Raw genomic sequence first — 20,677 nt, 5'->3', positions numbered from 1 at the left:
TTCCCAGAGTAGACTTAATCTTGTTCTTACAAACGTACCGGTAATCATGACCAACTTAAAATTACTTTGGTAAAAACGTACTGTTTATTGTGGTTTGGAGCTTTCCATCAATATGTTAGAAATAGTCCTCGGGATGATGCAATATAGATCTGAACAACTGCAGTCATTAGCTGTTTCATTTCCTGAAAAAGGTTCAGTATAAATTTAGCTAGATAAATGAGATGCACTGTGGAAAAAATATATAACTTTTTGGTGCTTTTGTTTTCTGAGGTTCTGGGTTCAAATCTTGCCTCTTTCGTGTATGACATTCGGGTGTTTTTCCGATGCTTGCCTAGGGTATCTTCAGGTCATTCGTCTCCCTCCTACATTCCAAAAACACACAGGTTAGGTTCATTGAGAGTGAATTATTCATCAGCGTGAATGTCAGCGAGAATTGGTGTTGATTGCGCCCTGCAATCATTTAGCAATTAATACAGGGTGTTTGTTGACTTGCGTCTCGCCCAAACCAAGTGGCAAATTCTACAGCCCACATTTAACTGTCATGAAGATAAACGACATAAAAGATGGTTGGATGGATACTTTGTAATACATGGTGTTATAATTTAGTGTTATACTTAATGAAGTATTGGCTTACTGTAAAAGACATTACCGGTAGCAATTTTTTTCTTCAGATTAGTACACAAGGCGTTCAAATAATCTTTTACATGACATAGCCAGTACTGCAAACCATCCACTTGAAGTATAACAGATTTTTTACATTCCTCCCACAATCAATTAAATAACACGGTTGTTGCAGTTAGAAGCGTTATAAGTCATTAACGGGAAAAAAAGACATGATTTGCTGGAATGGACAAGTCCAGACATGAATGGTAATTGGTTACTTTGACTGCAGCAGTGGTGAACTTTTGTCCTCTGTGTCTTTGCCTCAATTCACACACACACACACACACACACACGCACACACACACACACACAATATTTTTGCACCATTTTCTTCCTGAAATGGACTATGACCTCATGTTTGGCATTTATCTTTAATATTAATCTGCCATTCTATAAAGTGGCAAACCTATGAAAACGTGCAGAATACACCTGCTAACTTCTATTTAAAGCATTTTGAACAGACGAAGTTTAGTTTACAAGCTTGATGACCAATCAAAAATAAGCTCAATCAAAAACATCTGCAACTCATTGCCCGAGTAAGATGTCAGAAAGATGGTTCCCACCACAAGGACTTTTACAGTAGCCTCTAATCATGACTTTCCTGTTTCCACTGTGGTAAATATTATAAAGCTGCCAGAACAACTTTTTTTCGCAAAGTTTGCAAATAATGATGGACTGTAACACAGTTACTGCTCTTTGTTGTATTCATGTGTTGCCTTTTGCTAGGTACACCCTGGCCGTGGCTTTTTTATTAACATGCCCCCCTAAAAGCGCCTTTGAAAGAGACTACTAGTTGCTAATCATGGGACACACTGTAAAAAACTGAATCCTGCTTAAACTTTTTTTTTCTTATAAGGACATAGCTTTTCATCCTTTTTTTTAAAATTTGTGCTTTGTCCTTATTACTGTCATGGGTGAGCTGGAGCCTGATGATGGCTGAAGCAATTGCAAGTCCTTAATTCATCTTCCGAACCGCTTGATCCTCACTAGGGCCGCGGGGGGTGCTGGAGCCCATCCCAGCCGTCACCGGACAGTAGGCGGGGGACACCCTGAATCGGTTGCCAGCCAATCGCAGGGCACACAGAAACGAACAACCATTCGCACTCACACCTCGGGACAATTTAGAGTGTTCAATCAGCCTGCCATGCATATTTTTGGAATGTGGGAGGAAACCGGAGCACCCGGAGAAAACCCACGCAGGCCCGGGGAGAACATGCAAGCTCCACACGTGGAGGCCGGAGCTGGAATCGAACCCGGTACCTCTGCACTGTGAAGCCGACGTGCTAACCACTGGACTACCGGGCCGCCACAATTGCAAGTCACAAAAGATATATGTATGTAATGCCCACATCCAAACTCATTTACAATTTAGAGTTCCATTAATCTGACGTGCATGTTTTTGGAGAGTGGTAAAGCAAACATCCACCAAAACATATGGGCATAGGGTACAACATGAAAAGTCCATGCATGAGATTCAAACACAGAACCCAGGAAGTGGGGGTGAAATGCTTCACACTCGCTTTTAGCTTTACACTCAGGAGAGCACAGCTTACAAAAGTGAAAATTCGTTTTAAAAAGCTCTAAAACGACTGGCAGTTGATCATGTACATTGGTTGTATCCATCCATCCATCCATCCATCCATCCATTTTGTGATCGGCTTTATCCTCGCAAGGGTCGGGGGACACCCTGAACCCTGTAAGTGTTTTTCTTAATCCAGTACTGCATTACTCTGTAAATGTAATAGCTTTGTAATACGTCTGGTCTCAGATCAGATTTGCCGTGAACTCAACTGGTGTCCGATTGTGAGCGACTGATCCCAAATCAGATGCTGACAATGAAGCCCCGCCCCCTCTGCTCCGCCTTTGATCAGGGCGCCGAGTTTGTCCGAGTCGCCGCTTTCATGTGGTGCACTGCACCGCGAGACCAGTTTCTCCAGCTCCGGGGACGTGTTGACACCAGAACATCACCTCTCTTTGGACTGCTCGAGACTTGAATTTGGACCCACGAGTTCTTTAGCTAGCAGGTAAAACGTTTAAATGAGTTTCAATCTTTGCTCGCCTCGGGTTCATCAGTTTGTCTTGGCGGCGGATCACACTTGCGATCGTGTCAACACACGAGAGGCAACTGCAAAAAACAATTGAGCCTTGCGTCACGCAGAAGCTTTGCAATTAATAAAACGTTGACTCAAAGACGTTCGTGTTGCCACTCGTAAAGTTATGGTTGAACTATTTAACGGGCTGCTGTTGTGTTTGGTGTCACCTTATTTAGGGTTGTTAAGGTTGCAGCCGACCGTTATTAATCAATCTGACTACCGATTACTTATCTCTGTAATGTAAATTAAGAAGATATACAGTCTATATTTTTAATGCTACTGTTGGGCCGCAGCAGCAGCATCTTCCTCGCAGATGCTTTACATTTTGTGTTACACGCTAGCATAAATATCAAAAGAATTTTCCAATCTAAATACTGTATATTTGTATGTACTGACAGTACATTTGACAATAAAGTTTATCCAATCCAATCCAATCTTGCATTACATGACGTTTTCTCGATACCTAAAATTAAGATGCATTAAATATCTTTGTGCATCCAGTGTACTGACCCACCAATACTTGTAATGCATAGCATGAAACATTTGTTATTACCATCTTTTCCTTAATGAATGTATGGCTACCACGCGGAGGACTTTCTGAAAGGAAAGTGTGAGAATCAGTCGGAAAGAGAACGCAAACGATATTTTTCCTCTTTTTCAGATGCTAGCTACAGAAGTGGCTCAGCACAATGGTCTGGATAATTCAAAACTCCATCTCTCTTGTAATTACTTTACAGCTCCTATATTCGACTCTGGTGAGTTTTTTTCTTATTATGAGTAGATGTGGGCTCCATAGACTTTTGTTGTTAATCTTTTTATATTACTTTATCATGATCCGAAACCATGCACCGTGGTTATTAATTTTAATGACTTGGTGACAAATAATTCAGATTATCATTATAGCTGAATCTACTCATTATGCTATTCAGTTTTTTTTTTAAGATGAATAAATACAACAACTATGGGGTTCACATAGTCTCGTCTCCCCTCAGTGTCAGACTACCGATAAAAGTGGTGAAATGCAGAAAATTCCTAACTGTCCTCCACCAAATGTCTCTTTTGCTCAGAATACCGCAAGGGCTGAAGAGCAGAGCAGGGAATGCAGAGAGCAGGAGTACAAGGACCAGTTTGGGAATTGTAGACCGTGCGAGCAGTGCGATGCGGGACAGGAGCTCTCAAAGGTCAGGAAAAGAAAATCCCATCTTGTGTGTTTTCTCTCTTGTAAAAAGTTCCCTTAAAATATTTGCCTGAAGGCTGTTTATTTTGTATTCCACCTACTGCATGATCTATTACGCCGCTGTTTCAGCAGCTTCAATGAACTGCAAAACAAATGTTGATTGGACTAGTCATGTGAAGAAATAAAAAAAAGGGGGGGGGGACTCTTGAGGTCATTCATCCATCCATCCATTTTCCGAACCGTTTAATCCTCACAAGGGTCGCGGGGGGTGCTGAAGCCTATCCCAGCTGTCTCCGGGCAGTAGGCGGGGGACACCCTGAATCGGTTGCCAGCCAATCACAGGGCACAAAGAGACGAACAAACATTCACGCTCACATTCACACCTAGGGAAAATTTAGAACGTCCAATCAGCCTGCCACGCATGTTTTTGCAATGTGGGAGGAAACCGGAGCACCCGGAGAAAACCCACGCAGGCCCGGGGAGAACATACAAACTCCACACAGGGAGGCCGGAGCTGGAATCGAACCCGGTACCTCTGCACTGTAAATCCAACGCGCTAACCACTGGACTACCGGCCCGCTGAGTTCATTCAAAGAATGTTTAAAAAAAAAAAAGTCTGTCTCATCCAGGCAAACAACATTATTAATGACTCTCATACATGCAGAGAACAGCCAAGCTGTTATTAGCATTCGTCCGCTACAACCCGCCTTTACTCAGTCACACCCGTACTTTTGACCTTCTCCCGTTGAATGCCATCCATTGTTCCCCGTCTCCCCGTGGCACCTTCTGCAACTCATTGTCTCCACTTTTTTTGAAGCCATGCCTAAGCTTGCCGCTTTCAGAGTTGCTCGTGGATTTTTCTTCCCACCGCTGTGGTTGGTTAGTGTATTTATTTGAGTGCTCAGTTATGGGCAGGCCTCTGCAGTGTCAACTAAGGGCGGTGAGTCTAATAATCCTTTCCTCTCCCGGGCTGCTGCTCTTTCTCGACTTGTGCAGGTTGTAGACAGTGATGGAAAGCTGAGGAAATAATTACCACCAGTCATGACTGGCAAAAAAGACTACACAGTGACAAGTCGGGATTTCCTTGACAAATGATGGGGAAATGAACCATCACTTCATTTTTTTCCATCTTCCGTACCGCTTGATCCTCACTAGGGTAGCGGGGGGTGCTGGAGCCTATCCCAGCTGTCTTCGGGCAGTAGGCGGGGGACACCCTGAATCGGTTTCCAGCCAATCGCAGGGCACACAGAGACGAACAACAATCCACGCCCACACTCACACCGAGGGACAATTTAGAGTGTTCAATCAGCCTGCCACGCATGTTTTTGGAATGTGGGAGGAAACCGGAGCACCCGGAGAAAACCCACGCAAGCCCGGGGAGAACATGCAAACTCCACACAGGGAGGCCGGAGCTGGAATCGAACCCGGTACCTCTGCACTGTGAAGCCGACGTGCTAACCACTGGACTACCGGGCCGCCCTCTTCATTTTTTTGTTAGTCATTTTTTTTCTCGACTACAAACCGATGGCGGCGGAATCAACAATGCTTCTGGTGTTTGCAGTATACACACAGTGAACCCCGCCTAGTCATAATTTGCTATTCATAAATTCACATTTACTTATCCCCCCACCCCCCATGTGGAAGTTATGCTCAACTTAACACCACTCATCAAACTGGCTTCAACATATGCCCCAGCTCTGCATTAACGAAAATAAACTCTTGACATGTGTTGCGCACATGCATCGAAGACCGGTTGCTTTTTAATGTCAGAGTGAAGGGTTTCGGCAGCCTTCGTGTTCTTCTGCCGCCGTTAACAGGCATGAATGCCGATAGCACCCCGGGGTCCGAGTTAATAATTGGCTGCCTCATTCTTTCTCTGAAGGCAGCGGCGGAATGCCGCCTCGCAGCAGAGACCCCACCAGGCCTGCCCACCAGAGAAAGTTTCCCAAAGAAAACGCTCTATCTACTTTCAGCTCTGTAACCAAGACAATCTGTCCGGATTCAGATGTGACTATTTAGGAGGGAAGCAGACTTTTGGATTCCCCCTGTGCAGCTGCCATAGAGATCCCGAAGGAATGTTGCCCCCACTTAGCAATGGAAGTTTGCCTCTGGAAGCTGCGTTGAGGCTGGCAAGCATCAATTAACCCCTTCACACACACACACTATCGCAAACAGAACCACCCATAAAGAGCCAACATCCGTTACACGCATTTTTTTTTGTTTTGTCTCAACCATATTTCAATCCCTTATTCATTTCTCGAGGATTTTTATTTTTTTATGTTTCAAGCGTGACGGAGAGGGAAACGAATTTCATTCTAGTGCAGGCTGGAAAACGGCCAGTTTCCAAAAGGCAGGCCACATGACCTTGATGTGTCAACATCTTGTAGTATGTAGCGAGCCTCTAATATTTCCTCCTTCAGCAATACTGGCAGGGCAAAGAACTTTTGGGAGAAAGACACAATTGTTGAGCGTCAGAGCTTTCAATGGCCATCTCATGTCTGCAATATTCTCAGGAAGAAATGCTTCAGCTATGTGTTCACAATGACTTCATTACCAGATCAGATGACCGATCTCCCCAACGTGAGCTCCATCTAATCTCACAAATATCTCTGCGTGAACAGGAAGCGTATGTTCTCAGTCCTCTGCACCTTGACCAAACAAAAGCATAACATGTCTTTCAGAATCAGAATCAGAATCATCTTTATTGGCCAAGTATGTAGAACACACAAGGAATTTGTCTCCGGTATAACACGCTGCACTAGTATCATCATAAACAACAAAATCATTGAACCATTTTAGAGTAACCAGTAGTTTTGTAGTCCCATTTTGTGGTGCAAGAAGAGTGACTATGTCAGTGACTGTTTAAGGAGTTAATGGCTAGAGGGAAGAAGCTGTTTAAGTGTCTGCTGGATTTGGTGCGCATGGATCTGTAGCGTCTGCCTGAGGGGAGTGGCTGAAAAAGGTGGTGGGCAGGGTGCGGGGGATCCAGGAGGATTTTCCGTGCCCTTGTCTTGATTCTTGCAGTGTGCAAGTCCTCAAGAGTGGGTAGGGCGGTGCCAACGATTTTTTTCTGCCGTCCTAACTGTCCGTTGAAGTCGGATTTTGTCCTTTTTTGTGGCGGCCCCAAACCAAACCGTGATGGAAGAACACAGGATTGATTCGATGACTGCCGTGTAGAACTGTCGTAGCACCTCCTGTGGCAGGCCATGCTTCCTCAGCAGCCTCAGGAAGTACATCCGCTGCCGGGCCCTTTTCAGGATGGAGATGGTGTTGACTTCCCACATTTCAAAATGCCTTTGCACAATTCGTCTAAATCTCAGTTTGCGCTAAGCAATGGCCACAAAGTCCTGCTTGATGATGAGTTGCGTTTGTGAGCGCCCTGACCTTGACTTTATCAAACACCTTTGATGAGTTTCATCTTCACTTCTTTTGCTTGTCTATAATGTTAGGTAGACGCTAGGTGGTATTCTAATCCTGTATTGTTTTGGAGCCCTTTCATCATTGAGTGGAGTGTCATGTCTGCTAGTCGCAGCGCAGGGTGTCAACCTTTGGTGAGCTTTGTTAGCTGGCACGCAAGGAGGACACTGATCACTCCTTGGGATGTTCAGCTCTGCCGGGATCAGAGGAGTACAAGTTGGCTCCGTTTTCTTTTTGTTCTTGCGGCACACGGGGCAATTTTTGTATCTGCTGTGTGGGACATAAGCCCCACCCCCCATGCTTTCATTCGGTGCCAGAGCTTGAGCAAGTGCCAAGCCATGAATCCTCAGTGGCGCTAGTTGAAGAACTTCCTACCCTTGATTAGTATTGCGGCCGCTTCTTTCTACACCCCCACCTCCGCCCCCCCCTGCTTGTACAGAGAGAGATACTTTATCAAGCAGCTGTAGACAGACGGATCTTCCTTATTTTGCGTTTGCTGACCATAATCGCTCATCAGTCACCCTCCTATTCCACACCCGTTCGTCCGTCTCGTTCTTTTTGCTGATGGACAGCGAGGCCTGAAATGGAAGGGGTCATAACAACAGCTGCAAGAATCCTTCCAAAGCCAGTGCACCTCAGGCCCCGCTTGACCCAAGTGTTTAGTATCGCGCTTGCATGTGTTTGCTTTCGGGGGACTGCATTCCTCTTCCTCCTCTGCGGTGCCATCACTGTGTCACATCTTTGCCGTGAAAATCCCTTTTCATTTCTGGCCAGTTTACCCCGCCCCCCCCCCCCCCCAACCCCATACCACACTCCTGTGCCCACATTCCAGCAAGACTGCATGCCCGGACAGTGAAATGGGACACGGGCGAGGACAGAAGGGAAGAGCTGCTTGAAGCTGACCTTCGCTTTCATGATATATGAGCGCCTCCTTCCCCCGTGTGTCGTCAAAGCTTGACATTACAACACTGGACAACAGGAGGGCAGCTGTCTTTGTGTGATATCACTCAAGATCCTAAAACTCAGTGTTGGGCTATCACTACATCGGCAAGAAAATGTGAGATGTCTTTGGTACCGGTGAGCAATTATTATTGATATTGTTCTGAAGCCAGCGCAGCGTTCTACCTAGGAGCAGAACTGAGTGCCTCAGGTGTTCCTTTGTGCTCACTGCTCTCAGATTAAAAATAAATAAATCACATAATATCATCCATCATCGTTCTTTTCAAAGTTCTTGTATCTTTTTTTGGTTGTAATTATCTCTTTTGATGCTATTTATTTAGTGCCATTGTATTTCAAGGACCGTCTTTGTGCTACGTGTTGCTTTCTTTACACACTTGAATTTCCCCTCTGGGGAGCAATAAATGATGATTCTTATCTTGATTATCTCCACCCAAGACACTTCACCAGTTCTGAAATAGCTGTTGTCAATAACATGATGTTAGGTGGGGATCAAAGACCAAATATATCTGATTTGACACAACGGTGATCACCCGTAAATCACACAACAGCACTTAAAAGTATTCCCTTTGTTAATCACAACCCCTAAGGGGGCATGTTTTCACTCTAGTTGGGGATCTCAATGGATCACCAGAATTATAGTCATACTTATAGTTTTGGGCTCAATGATATTTTTCAGCTCCTTTCATTTTTGAGGGAATTACTATTTGCTGCAATCTTATTTTGTTTACGTTGCTGTTGACAATTGCAGCTCACTTTCTGGAGGTGCCAAGTTCTATTCTTGACACTGTGCTACGCTGCATCACAGCCCTCTTCTCTCCTTCTTGCTTGATACACAACTCACTATCTAGCTGTGTTCAAGTGAGCGCGTCCCAAAATATGTTTTAGTATAATCCCATCAGTCTTACAGTAGAAGGGAAGCTGTACATTTGGTATGAATTCTCTCTCGCTATCTGTCTAGCTAGCTAGCTAGACAGATAGCCAGCTAGCAAGCAGCAAGAAAGGTGCCACGATACAACAATGGGAGTCCCCCAGGGCCTTAATAATTCCAATGTACTGCCTTTCCGAGTCTTCCGACGGAAGGCTGATCATTCTATTTTCGAGAGTCAAGGAGATTATTGCCGGTGTAATGAACCAAAGATGATTGCTACGCGTCTACATTCAAGCAGTCTTCTCACCAGCTGCACCAACCCGACTGTGTTTCTTCTCATTTAATCCCTCCAGGAATGTGGCTTTGGTTATGGAGAAGATGCCCGGTGTGTGCCGTGCAGGACCAGTCGCTTCAAGGAAGACCGGAGTCTCCAGAAGTGTAAGCCTTGTCTGGACTGTGGACTCATCAACCGCTTCCAGAAGAGCAACTGTTCCGCCATCAGCAACGCTGTGTGTGGAGAGTGCCGGCCTGGGTGAGAGCACAAACACGCCATTGTCATATACCGTTGTTGTGAAAGTGTATTGTCACACGAAGAGAGACATTATTTCGTCCCACCACCCAAAGAAATCTGGGAAAATGAATGATTGTGATCACAATTATAAAGAGTCTGACGCTTGTCACATTTAACCATTTTTTGAGGAAGCTTGTACTTGTGTTGTCAACAGATATTACAGGAAGACCAAATTAAGTGGCTTCCAAGACATGGAGTGTACACCCTGTGGAGACCCTCCGCCTCAGTATGAGCCTCAATGTAAGCACCTTTCCTTTTCACATTCCCTTGTCTCCCACACTTTGCACTTTGTCATCACTGGGATACCGTGTCACGTTCTCATGGATACAGTGAAACCCCCAAAGTCAAAATACTGTGTGAGTGGAGACTGGTTGGGGCCTCCATTTTGTTCCTATTTTCAAAACGACTATTCCCACAGCAAAACAATCTCATCCATTTGTTCCAGAGTCATTATAAAATCTTGACAGTGGACAGTGTTTACATGAACATTTAACATCTGTCATAAAAATATCAAAAACAAGTTAACGGCTGTATTCGAAGACCAAATCAATTTTTTGTTTGTAATGTGCGATACAGGTGGCGCAAATTGGCTTTGTACATCCCCCTTTTTAACACCCTGATACAAGTGTATTAATGCAAGATAATAAATCAATTGAGAACAGTAGATTGCAATAAACAAACTCAACATTAACTTTGACTGGGGTGCAGACAAAAAAAAAATGCACAGGGAGAATTATGGTGCATGCCTGGGAGCTGGATCTCTAACCTGTTACGCCCCCAAGCAGAGGTGTAGTGTACAGTCCATTCTTGTGTGATTATAGGTGCTTACTTTCTGTCACCTCGGCCACTTCCAATAGTATGACTTCGGGGCATTTGACTTGACAGCGACTCCTGCGGTGGTTCATCTTGCCACTCCAAGGAGTCTAAACCTTGTTATTTCGAGTAATTTGTGCATGTCGGCCACACAAAAAGGAGGCAAAGGGTCAAGCAAGGCTAACTTTCCACTCAGCCTCAGATTCAATTATGTTCTCCGCTCCGGCCGTTAGAGGACGTTAATGATTGCATGTTTCCACCGAAAACAAAGAGGCAAGTGAACTCAAGCCTTTTGGTAATTGAGTGTGACTTCCTGTTTGTGTAGGAGAGGGCAGCTGTTTCCGAGGACGGTTGTGGCAAATCTGCTTGAAAGGAGTACTGGCCAGGTTGAGAGGCCTCGTGTTAAATAAATGCAGAAGGCTCTGGGATGTTGCATAACTCTTTTAAAATGTCTTTTTTTTTGGTTGTTTTTTTTAAGTGGGGAAAAAGTTCTCTGTTTTGTGTGCTCTTGTTCTTTGTTGTTGTTGTAGACAGTATCGATGTTAGCCCAGCTATGCGCCGTCCAATCGTGATAGCGTTAGGAGGCCCTTTGAAACAAAACAGCCATTGTGCGAGGACATAGCTGGCCGTTAGCTCCTACAGGGACTCTGACTGGAGCTTTTTCCAAATGTTTGAAGGCCTCGCTGCCTCCATCCAGTGTTATCTCAAGAAGGGTGGTGAAAACTGAAAGGCTCGATTATTCTAATGGGCCTCACATGGCCAGAGCAGCATTGCAGCTGTGCAGGGGGAGGCCGTCACCCTCTGCTGTGGACTGTAAATCTAAAAGCTACCCTTTCTCCCTCCTCCCTTTCTTCCTCCAGTGACTTTTTGGACTGAGTTAAAATAAGATTGTGTTTTATGGACTCCTTAAGCCTCTAATGGCTTTCATCTGCTGAAATCGTTCACTTCTTGCTTGGCTCTCGACGAAGGCGGACGCTTTTGCTTTCTGCTCCTGTCCCCCACCCCACCCCTACCCCCACCCTTCCCTGCTCAGTCCATGTGCTGTCTTTGTCTGACTTTTCCTAGCCTCCTGTCATATTCATCCATCCATCCATCCATTTTTTGAACCGCTTAATCCTCACTCGGGTCGCGGGGGGTGCTGGAGCCTATCCCAGCCGTCTTCGGGCAGTAGGCGGGGGACACCCTGGATCAGTTGCCAGCCAATCGCAGGGCACACAGAGACGAACAACCATCCACACTCACATTCACACCTAGGGACAATTTAGAGCGTTCAATCAGCCTGCCACGCATGTTTTTGGAATGTGGGAGGAAACCGGAGCACCCGGAGAAAACCCACGCAGGCCCGTGGAGAACATGCAAACTCCACACCGGGAGGCCGGAGCTGGAATCGAACCCGGTACCTCTGCACTGTGAAGCCGACGTGCTAACCACTGGACTACCGGGCCGCCCTCCTGTCATATTTTCATCCTAAAAACAAACATGGAATTGGTTGGCTGGTCTCTCGATGCCATCGACAACATTTTCTCGTTGAGAAGAGCAGGCAGTGGGGAGCCTACTTGCCCCTCGGGGACTTTTGCTGCTGGGTACACCCTAGATCCTTGGAGGAAGCGGAGAATGGTGTGCCCGTCAACACTGTCCGTTGAGGAAGTGGACGACATCTACATTTTCGGCCTTCCGATAACAGGTATGCTGCTGTTTGGTGTGAGCAGTTTCCTGATCTATCGAAAAATTCAACCGACGGGAACGGCTCTATTGGAAGAGGCTGCCGATCTAAGGATGGCCTAACGCGGATGTCCAACACTCAGACTCAGACTGTGCTCAACCACAAACTGTTGCGGTTTTGGAGCGTCGCTGCAGGATGGACAACTACTTGGAGAAACTGGAATCCGTGCTCAAATATTGTCTGAAATCACGGATTTGGCTGATCGATGCCAGTAAAGAGACATAAGCCACGGACTCAAGGCTGTCTTAAATTCTTGGGCAGCCTGCTATCAAAACAACATCTGCTATCTCGACCTTCTCCTGATGAAAATATGCACGGAAGCTAGTCCCCCACCATCACACCCTCCCTCATACATTCACTTATTTCACCATCTTCATTGTTTATGTCTTGTGACCTGTTGTAACGGTCATATGCTTGTGCAGGAGTTTTTTTTTGCCTCACTCAAATTATCCTCAAAATTAGGGTAGTTCGAGCGTGGGGTTCCGCCCCCTCCCTCCCTTGTGGTTTCTTTCTGACTTTCGGGTTGAGTGAACGCAGGCGCGTTTTGGCTGTCGCTGCTCAACCCGTATTGTTTTGTGTTTTTTTGTTATTGTAAAGTGTCCTTGGGTGTCTTGAAAGGCGCTTATAAATAAAATGTAGTCATTCATTCATCTTCCGTACCGCTTGATCCTCACTAGGGTCGCGGGGGGTGCTGGAGCCTATCGCAGCTGTCTTCGGGCAGGTGGCGGGGGACACCCTGAATCGGTTGCCAGCCAATCGCAGGGCAGACATAGACAAACAACCATCCGCGCTCACACTCACACCTAGGGACAATTTAGAGTGTTCAATCAGCCTGCCATGCATGTTTTTGGAACGTGGGAGGAAACCGGAGCACCCGGAGAAAACCCACGCAGGCCCGGGGAGAACATGCAAACTCCACACAGGGAGGCCGTAGCTGGAATCGAACCCGGTACCTCTGCACTGTGAAGCCGACGTGCTAACCACTGGACTACCGGGCCGCCCCCATAAAATGTATTATTATTATTATTATTATTATTATTATTACTGTCACCCTACAGCAGAGCAGATCACGCAAACACACTCTGGACATCCAGACAGATACATAAACGCATGCAGAGACACACGTTGTTTGTCAGAACGGCTTGGATTGTTGTTGGATTTATAAAATGGCCCCGAAGGGAGTTAGCGCTTTTGTTGTCGTCATAAATCTGACAAATATTTTCAAACGGAGCCATATAACGGCTGCTATATTTCAGGCAGGAAGTTCCAGGTTTTTCATGAAAGACAAAAAGAAAAAAAGACAGCACAGCTTGTGTTCGCGCAAACCAACCACGGGCTCGATAATCCATCGTGTAAACATCAAATGCCAAACGTCATTCACAAACTCGAGTCATGTTGATTTAGTTCAAAGCTTCATTCAATCTTTCTCTCTCTCTCGCATACTTCAAAACTATTCAAAAGCACGTTCATCAAGGTCATTAACATGTTAGTGGTACCACGGAAACCACAACACCACAAAGATATTGTGGCTTTTTATTAACAAATCCTCTGTTAATCGATTCAAGTTGTATATTTTGCTTCCAAAAAGTGCTTATGAACATGTGTTATCGGTGCTCCTGCACAATCTCGTGAGCTCCAATACATGAGCTGAAGTTTGACAAGAGAGAGAAAAAAATAATACAACAAAGGGATTGCACATTGGATATTGTTTTTGAGGGAATGAATACATTTGTCGCATTTCGGAACTCCTGCGGTGTTAAATTGAGAAGAATAATGACGCCCGGTGTACAGGTTCATTTCCGCAGCTCTTGTGTATTTGATTGTGATATGCTGTAAAAGTGTCGCGGCGTGAAGTGTAACGGCTCGTTGTCCGTGTGTACTTAATTCTAAACCGTTAAAACTCTTCTAACATTCCAACGTTGCCTTTACGACCATGTTCACCGAGTCAAAAGAAGTTAAGTGTCAGGAATGCTTTTAGAGTTCAGGATCAACCACGCTCACTTCTGTCTAAAATGTTTGTAAAAGACACGAATCAAAGCCCCAGACTGGAGGCAGGGGAGACCATGAGAAAGACTGCGGTTTCATATCCCGCTCAATGTGGAGATACAATCGGCAGGTGAGCCGTCTTCCACGGACCACGGTTTATTTGCTGCAGCTGCTTGGCGTCTGGTAACAGACTTCCTTTTGTGTTCCGAGAGCAGCCGATGTTCCTCTCGACTGAGTTGGATTTAACCGGGACGGTCGCCACATCAAACACGCTTGTCCTCGTCTAAAGATCAGTGATCCGTCTTTCAAGAGCACATCCTTGTGTAAATAATAAGAGGATGACACTTTGTCATGCTCAGCTTCATCTATTCATTCATTCATTCATCTTCTGAGCCGCTTGATCCTCACTGTCTTCGGGCAGTAGGCGGGGGACACCCTGAATCGGTTGCCAGCCAATCGCAGGGCACACAGAGACGAACAACCATCCACGCCCACACTCACACCTAGGGACAATTTAGAGCGCCCAATCAGCCTGCCATGTTTTTTGGAATGTGGGAGGAAACCGGAGCACCCGGAGAAAACCTCATGCAAACTCCACACAGGGAGGCCGGAGCTGGAATCGAACCCGGTACCTCTGCACTGTGAAGCCGACGTGCTAACCACTGGACTACCGGGCCGCCCCAGCTTCATCTAATCACGTCTTTTATGAAGCACTTGTGTTGTGTGTACAGGTTAGCGGCACGGGCTTCATTCATATTCTATTTTACTCACGTCTATCGTAGTTTTGGTGCAGACCTGTGCCGATCTTGATGGGAGGGGGGGGGGGAGCAACAGGTCATCTTTAATTTGTTCACCATCTCATTGAGATCTGAATCTTGTTTTTGAATTTCATTTGATGAATTGTTCAGATACCGCTATCCCCTATGTAGCTGAATTGACAAAGTGCCAAAGGAAGACGTGCCGTTTAGATTACATCCTGGGTTGCACATGCTCTTCACAACTGCTCATTCTGTCTTGTGTAACCTCAAATAACACGCCCATTTTCTTCCGAACCAGCTGCTAAGCGAGAAATTTATATTTACTGTACCGATAAAGATCAGAGAGAGGTATTTTCAACCATAGCCATCTGTCACATTCAGGTGAGCTGCTAACTCATCAAACGGAAAAGCTCTTTTTGTTATGTGGGGCATGCAACGCGATGGCCTGATGTCGGACTGAACTGAACAAGAATTTGTAGGTCAGCTTCAGAACCGATAAAGTGTGTAGCAATAATACTGGAACATCCAGTTCAATAGGCAGCACGCTGGGCGACTGGTTCGCGCGTTCGCCTCACAGTGCAGAGCTGCAGGGTTCGATTCCGGCTCCAGCTTTCCTGTGTGGATTTTGCATGGTCTCCCTGTGCCTGCGTGGGCTTTCTACGGGCACTCCGATTTCTTCCCCACATTCTAAAAACATGCATGGCAAATTAATGGAAGATTCTAAATTGTCCCTTGGCGTGATTGTGAGCGTGCATATGGTTGTTCGTCAATATGTGCTCTGCAATTGGCTGGCAATCCGGTTCAGGGTGTCCCCCGCCAAAGACAGAGAACTACTGTGGTGGCTACTCCAGGCAGAATGAAATTGTTACATTACGACTGCACTGTCAAAGAACAAAATTGCAGCTCAAAATTAATATCTTGAGCTGCAATGATAGTTTGAGGCAACCGTGCATGTCAACCGGCGGTACACATTGACCGCAAACTGTGTGTGTGTGTGTGTGTGTGTGTGTGTGTGTGTGTGTGCATATGCAGGCAGCGGCCGGGTAAACCTGGTGCCTCTTCCCTCGGTGGTGTCCAGCCCTCGTGATATGGCCTTAGCTGTGGTCATCTGCACCGCACTGGCTACGGTGCTGCTGGCCCTGCTGGTCCTCTGCATCATCTACTGTAAAAGGCAGCTGGTGGAGAAAAAGCCCGGTGGTGAGTCACTATGTGGAAAAAGTTGGGTGAATGTGGAGTCAGAACAAATTATGCTGTACCATGCACGCTGTAGCTAGAACGTTTCTTTTCTAGGTTGTATGGCATCACAGTCTTGTCATTTGTGCAACTTGTTTAACCAGCGGCGTCTCTGAGGTTCGAGGACTGTCAGTACAGCGGGGCCGAGATGTCCTGCCTGGACCCGCGCTGGCTCCAAGACTTTCCCCAGGGAGCCTGCTGCCGGTGTCACCTTGGCCGCGGACACACATGTGGTACAGTATGCTCGATTGTTAATGCGCACGCTTCATTCGGTGCGCCATCAAAAATGATTAATTGCTCACCTGCAATCATAATGATACGCTTTATTGAAACCTTTGTGTGATGAATATGCAAAGAACACAGAAATCAGAAAGGGGGCAAATACTTTTTTACGGCACTGTACCTACCTGCATTGTTCAAAAGCGATCCTTACCGGCTCCGGTTTTTACGATTTAAACATGTCGCATGAGCTCATCGGGCTTTCAGCTGCGGGAGTAACCATGGTCTGTTTGTACTCTGTTTGTGCTGCTCAGGACCGGTCCACCTAATCCCGTCGACGTGCTGCGAGGAGAGCTGCAGTCTGGACAACGCACGCTTTGGCTCTCACGCTAGCCTCAACGACAGGTGAGGAGGCAACCGACACGCCGGCAACATCCTGTCAAAAAAGCTTCCGGGCCTCATGAAGCTCGAGCCACCACTGCAGTTCACTTCACTTTGGGGGAGGGGGGGGAACCCTCCTCTGACTGCTGTGTGACTCAGCAGTGAATTCAAGAAGAGCTTTACCCCTATCCTTCACCGATTGGCTGTGAGCAATCATACGGTTCTACTGGCATACTGAGGCAGGTGGCCTATATAAGAGTTACATAAGCACAAAGCTTGCCAGCTACAGCGTGCGGGTATCCAGAGAACATTGTATACATTATACATAACTGAAATGTTAGGGCGGGCGGCCCGGTAGTCCAGTGGTTAGCACGTGGGCTTCACAGTGCAGAGGTACCGGGTTCGATTCCAGCTCCGACCTCCCTGTGTGGAGTTTGCATGTTCTCCCCTGCGTGGGTTTTCTCCGAGTGCTCCGGTTTCCTCCCACATTCCAAAAATATGCATGGCAGGCTGATTGAACACTCTAAATTGTCCCTAGGTGTGAGTGTGAGTGCGAATGGTTGTTCGTCTCTGTGTGCCCTGCGATTGGCTGGCAACCGATTCAGGGTGTCCCCCGCCTACTGCCCGGAGACAGCTGGGATAGGCTCCAGCAACCCCCGCGACCCTAGTGAGGATTAAGCGGTTAGGAAGATGAATGAATGAATGAATGAATGAATGAATGAATGAAATGTTAGGTTGTTATGAAGATGGTGGACTGCGTTGCGTTTAAGAATAATGATGACGCACAGTAGGATTTCTGATGTTGGTTGCATTTAACTCATTCAGCACCAGCCAATTCTGGACCAAGTCTGAAAAGACGTTTAAAAACGTCATTGGGATTGAATGAGTTAATGGTCTCAACCACAGAGCCTGACGGAAACGGCAGAAAACGATGTCCTCCTCGTCAATTAGATTGATACAGCGTAACCCTACACAAATTATATGACACAGTAATGTATTCAAATACTTTGAACTTGTAAATGAAAAGTTTCACGAAATAAAAACGGTTTCCGCCCCATGAAGTTCAAAAGAAAAAGGGCAGAGTCAAAGGCGTGAGTTCAACAGAAAAGAGGCAGTGCCCACATTAATTGTCGAAGTAGGGGAACACACAAACATTTTTGTTTGATAATGGAGGGTGTAGTAAAAGAACACGTCCTCATTTCACAGATTTTGTTTCAATTAGAATGCCGTACAGTCTGTTTTTTTCCCCACTGGCTCTGGTACACATGAATTAATATGGACCCATGTCAGCTCCTGTGCCCTCACTTATGTTGCAATTCAACCCGACTTCATTAGTTGGAAGCTTTGAAGTAAAGAACAAAGCGTCAAAATCATATTGCGCCGGGGTGCGGCCTGCCGGCAGACCGGTATCAATCATTTCTGTCTAATTGTACCACACTTAGCAGCAACTCAGAGCAGGATGACAAAGTGGCGGGACATGCTCAGACCGGACCTGCAGAGGCCATCTCGGAAGGTTTACGGAATCCAGAAGCTTCTGAAGAAGATGACAAAGGAGTGGCGGTAGAGCTTGGACGAAGGGAGAATTCCCCCGAAAGAAAACCAAGCGAGTAGCCGCCGTCAACCAGGGAGGGTGAGGTGACCTTTTACCTGAACCAACCCCTGACCCCCTTTACTTGAATATGCTTTATGCATGATTACGTTTGGAGTGTTGCGGATGTGCTTGTGTTGACGTGTGAAATCAGTTGCCTCAGACCAAACTGCTAAATGACTTGAATAACAGAGAAAGTATGGCAGAGCTACATGCTAAAGCTGAACGATGGGCTCTTGGCCCCCTCCAACCCTAACCCAACACACAAAAAACACATTGTTCAAAGACATCAAACACAAACGTACCATTCTCACACCAGCTCTCACATAGTTCTCAAAATAAGGCGCTAAATGTGCTTGCTTCAACGCTGTTTACCATAAAAACAAAACAAAACATAAAATGGAAACATTAATTGCATCAAGGGCGGCCTGGTAGTCCAGTGGTTAGCACGTCGGCTTCACAGTGCAGAGGTACCGGGTTCGATTCCAGCTCCGGCCTCCCTGTGTGGAGTTTGCATGTTCTCCCCGGGCCTGCGTGGGTTTTCTCCGGGTGCTCCGGTTTCCTCCCACATTCCAAAAACATGCATGGCAGGCTGATTGAACACTCTAAATTGTCCTTAGGTGTGAGTGTGAGCGTGGATAGTTGTTCGTGCATGTGTGCTCTGCGATTGGCTGGCAACCGATTCAGGGTGTCCCCCACCTACTGCCCGAAGACAGCTGGGATAGGCTCCAGCACCCCCCGCGACCCTAGTGAGGATCAAGCGGCTCGGAAGATGAATGAATGAATAATTGCATCAAACCAAAGTCTGCTAGCCGAATGCTATCACATAATACTAATGTCAAAGTCGAGGCCCGGGGGCCAGAATCGGCCCGCCACATCATTTTATGTGGCCTGCGGAAGCAAATCAAGCATGTCAATTTTCATGCTGCTTGCTAAAGTATGCCTAAAGTTGGCGCAAAAGACATACATGACAGCGAAGACCTTTCTTGAAAAGGCGCCCAAGAAACATAAGTGTTCTGTTGGCAGATGGCTCAGATGACACAGCCCGTGTGTGCGTGAACAACAGCTGGTACGAGAAAGAAGAGCCGACTTGAAAGTAGTTCTGTGTCAGCCACGGCTCCGTTATGTTACTAATCAGCGTGTGTTGGCCTTCATCTTCCAGGATGACACGCATCGCTTTGGCTTCCAGCAGCCTGGAGTCATCAACAACAACGGCGGCAGCGGTGGACGGATTTCCTTTCACACGACTCGCCTCACTCAACTTAGCACTCCGTCCCGCTTGCTCCCATTCGACACGCTCTCCATTGTGGTCGCAAGCCGCAGCTGACCTCGAGCCCAAAGTACAATCGAAAGCGACGATGTGAAGTGGCCAGTGGTCCACAGGTGAACGCGAATGAAGTTTCAACACGGGAGGACAATTGACTTGATCACGTCGCGCCCGGCATTTCACGTATAAAGTCGCAACTTGTTACGTGAGGAGAAGTCACGCACACGAGAGACAATTTTAAGAACACGCGAGAGGATCGTTCACGTGACTTGTGGATAATGTACAATAGTAAATAGTGGCATATTTTTGTAATATAGACATGACTGATCGTGTGCTGCATCTGTAGTGTTGTTGATCCATCTACTCGTTTTACACCTTTGTCAATAAAACACTTGAACAGAAAAATGTTCATTATTTTAGCTTTGCGAGCCACGGTAAGAAGAACACCTCTGACCGCCAAACCAACAGCTGCTTTTATAAAACAATGTTGTTTTGATTGACACTCTCAGCTATAATTTTGCATATTAGTACATTCATTCCTTCATTCATTCATCTTCCGAGCCGCTTGATCCTCACTAGGGTCGCGGGGGGTGCTGGAGCCTATCTCAGCTGTCTTCGGGCAGTAGGCGGGGGGACACCCTGAATCGGTTGCCAGCCAATCGCAGGGCACACATAGACGAACAACCATCCACGCTCACACTCGCACCTAGGGACAATTTAGAGTGTTCAATCAGCCTGCCATGCATGTTTTTGGAATGTGGGAGGAAACCGGAGCACCCGGAGAAAACCCACGCAGGCCCGGGGAGAACATGCAAACTCCACACAGGGAGGCCGGAGCTGGAATCGAACTCTGCACTGTGAAGCCGACGTGCTAGCCACTGGACTACCGGGCCGCCCCATATGAGTACATTATGTATTAAAATACATAATGTAGTCATATGCAATTTTTTTTTCTTCTGT

General features: G+C 46.5%; 2 protein-coding genes and 1 long non-coding RNA gene across 3 annotated transcripts in view; 1 reads left to right on the top strand and 2 right to left on the bottom strand.

Annotated features, from left to right (window-relative positions):
• The window catches only part of sacs (sacsin molecular chaperone), a 31,886-nt gene extending 22,382 nt beyond the window's left edge, over positions 1–9,504 (bottom strand). Inside the window, exon 1 of the mRNA XM_052078317.1 lies at positions 9,486–9,504. The gene's annotated coding sequence lies outside the window, so the exon portion shown is untranslated. The remainder of the gene's footprint in view (positions 1–9,485) is intronic.
• Positions 2,519–20,122, top strand: LOC127608988 (tumor necrosis factor receptor superfamily member 19-like). The gene is made up of 10 exons (XM_052078599.1): positions 2,519–2,687; positions 3,418–3,511; positions 3,824–3,937; positions 9,532–9,710; positions 9,904–9,989; positions 16,062–16,226; positions 16,367–16,495; positions 16,796–16,886; positions 18,308–18,492; positions 19,613–20,122. Exons 2-9 carry the CDS (start codon positions 3,446–3,448, stop codon positions 18,471–18,473), a joined length of 996 nt encoding a protein of 331 aa, XP_051934559.1. The 5' UTR covers positions 2,519–2,687; positions 3,418–3,445; the 3' UTR covers positions 18,474–18,492; positions 19,613–20,122.
• On the bottom strand, positions 11,440–13,487 carry LOC127609027 (uncharacterized). The gene is made up of 2 exons (XR_007964448.1): positions 13,337–13,487; positions 11,440–11,513 (listed from the first exon to the last, which is right to left on the bottom strand). It is a non-coding gene; the product is annotated as an uncharacterized LOC127609027 (long non-coding RNA).
• Positions 20,123–20,677: the final 555 nt, after the last annotated feature.

The sequence above is a fragment of the Hippocampus zosterae genome, chromosome 10 (assembly GCF_025434085.1).
Source record: "Hippocampus zosterae strain Florida chromosome 10, ASM2543408v3, whole genome shotgun sequence".
NCBI classification, from domain to species: domain Eukaryota; kingdom Metazoa; phylum Chordata; class Actinopteri; order Syngnathiformes; family Syngnathidae; genus Hippocampus; species Hippocampus zosterae.
The sequence above is the reverse complement of the archived record's forward strand: the minus strand, read 5'-3'. Positions and strand labels throughout refer to the sequence as shown.